This window comes from Camelus ferus, chromosome 5 (assembly GCF_009834535.1).
Source record: "Camelus ferus isolate YT-003-E chromosome 5, BCGSAC_Cfer_1.0, whole genome shotgun sequence".
Classification (NCBI taxonomy): Eukaryota; Metazoa; Chordata; class Mammalia; order Artiodactyla; family Camelidae; genus Camelus; species Camelus ferus.
Window position 1 is genome coordinate 33,039,774 of NC_045700.1, and position 1,578 is coordinate 33,041,351.

Consider the following 1,578-nt stretch of genomic DNA (forward strand, 5'->3'; position numbering starts at 1 on the left):
AATATATCATCATCCTTAGGATTTTTAAATAAAAAGAAGACAAATGCTGAAAAATTAAAATCTGATTTTTCTGAAAAGAAGAGCATTTTATTCACTAAGTAGAAGTCATGAATTTAACTGAGTGCAGAAACATTCAGTTTAGAAAGGCATGGACAGCCCGGAGTCTGAGCTGGTCCCTTACCATTCTCGAAGCCGCCCGCTTCCTCTCGCCTTCCAACATGGCAGATGCCGCTGTGTCCTTCGCCAACGACTTCCTGGCAGGTGGAGTGGCCGCAGCCATCTCCAAGACCGTGGTAGCACCCACTGAGGGGGTCACACTGCTGCTGCAGGTGCAGCATGCCAGCAAGCAGATCACTGCAGATAAGCAGTACGAGGGCATCATAGACGGAGTGGTTCGTATCCCCAAGGAGCAGGGAGTCCTGTCCTTCTGGCGTGGTAACCTGGCCAATGTCATCAGATACTTCCCCACCCAGGCTCTCAACTTTGCCTTCAAAGATAAATACAAGCAGATCTTCCTGGGTGGTGTGGACAAGAGGACCCAGTTTTGGCTCTACTTTGCAGGGAACGTAGCATCAGGTGGTGCTGCTGGTGCCACAACCTTGTGTTTTGTGTACCCTCCTGACTTTGCCCATACCCATCTATTAGCTGATGTAGGCAAAGCTGGAGCTGAAAGGGAATTCAGAGGCCTTAGTGACTGCCTGGTTAAGATCTACAAATCTGATGGGATTAAGGGCCTATACCAACGCTTTAACGTGTCTGTTCAGGGTACTATCATCTACCGAGCTGCCTACTTTGGTATCTATGACACTGCAAAGGGTATGCTTCCAGATCCCAAGAATACTCATATCTTCACCAGCTGGATGATCGCACAGTACGTCACAGCGGTTGCTGGGTTGACTTCCTATCCGTTTGACACCATGAGTCGCCTCATGACGATGCAGTCAGGGCGCAAAGGAACTGATATCATGTACACAGGCACGCTTGACTGCTGGAGGAAGATCACTCGTGATGAAGGAGCCAAAGCCTTTTTAAAGGCGCGTGGTCCAATGTCCTCAGAGGCATGGGCGGTGCTTTTGTGCTTGTCTTGTATGATGAGATCAAGAAGTTCACATAAGTTATTTCCTAGTTTTTCTCCCTCTGTGAACAGGCACGTTGTATTATATCACGTTATCTTGAGCATTCTTGACAGACTGTTGGCTGTCTATTTATCAATGGCAACTATTTACTGGTTGAAAATGGGAAGCAATAATATTCACTGGACCAGTTTTCTCTTAAAGCCTATTTCCATGATGATGGGACCCAATTATATATTTCAGTCACTCCTGATAAATAACAAATTTGAAGAAATAAAAAATGTCTGAAACACACACACACACACACACACACACACACACAAAAGAAAGGCATGAGCATCATAATGAACTAACTTCTATTTAGGGAAAAAAGCAAACATAGATACAGACACCTCACACACCCAGTTGATTTTTGAAACAGGAACAATAGCCATAAATATATATTTTACATTCTGTCTATACATCTCTCTGCATGGCTGTAAATACGTCCAGGTTAAGTGAAAAT

At 44.7% G+C, this 1,578-nt stretch overlaps 1 protein-coding gene across 1 annotated transcript; it reads left to right on the forward strand.

Moving 5' to 3' along the window:
* Window positions 1–215: 215 nt before the first annotated feature.
* On the forward strand, window positions 216–1,354 carry LOC102520419 (ADP/ATP translocase 2-like). The gene is given in 2 exon segments (XM_032480820.1): window positions 216–1,023; window positions 1,026–1,354. Coding segments are annotated over 2 exon segments (894 nt in total). The 5' UTR covers window positions 216–218; the 3' UTR covers window positions 1,115–1,354.
* Window positions 1,355–1,578: the final 224 nt, after the last annotated feature.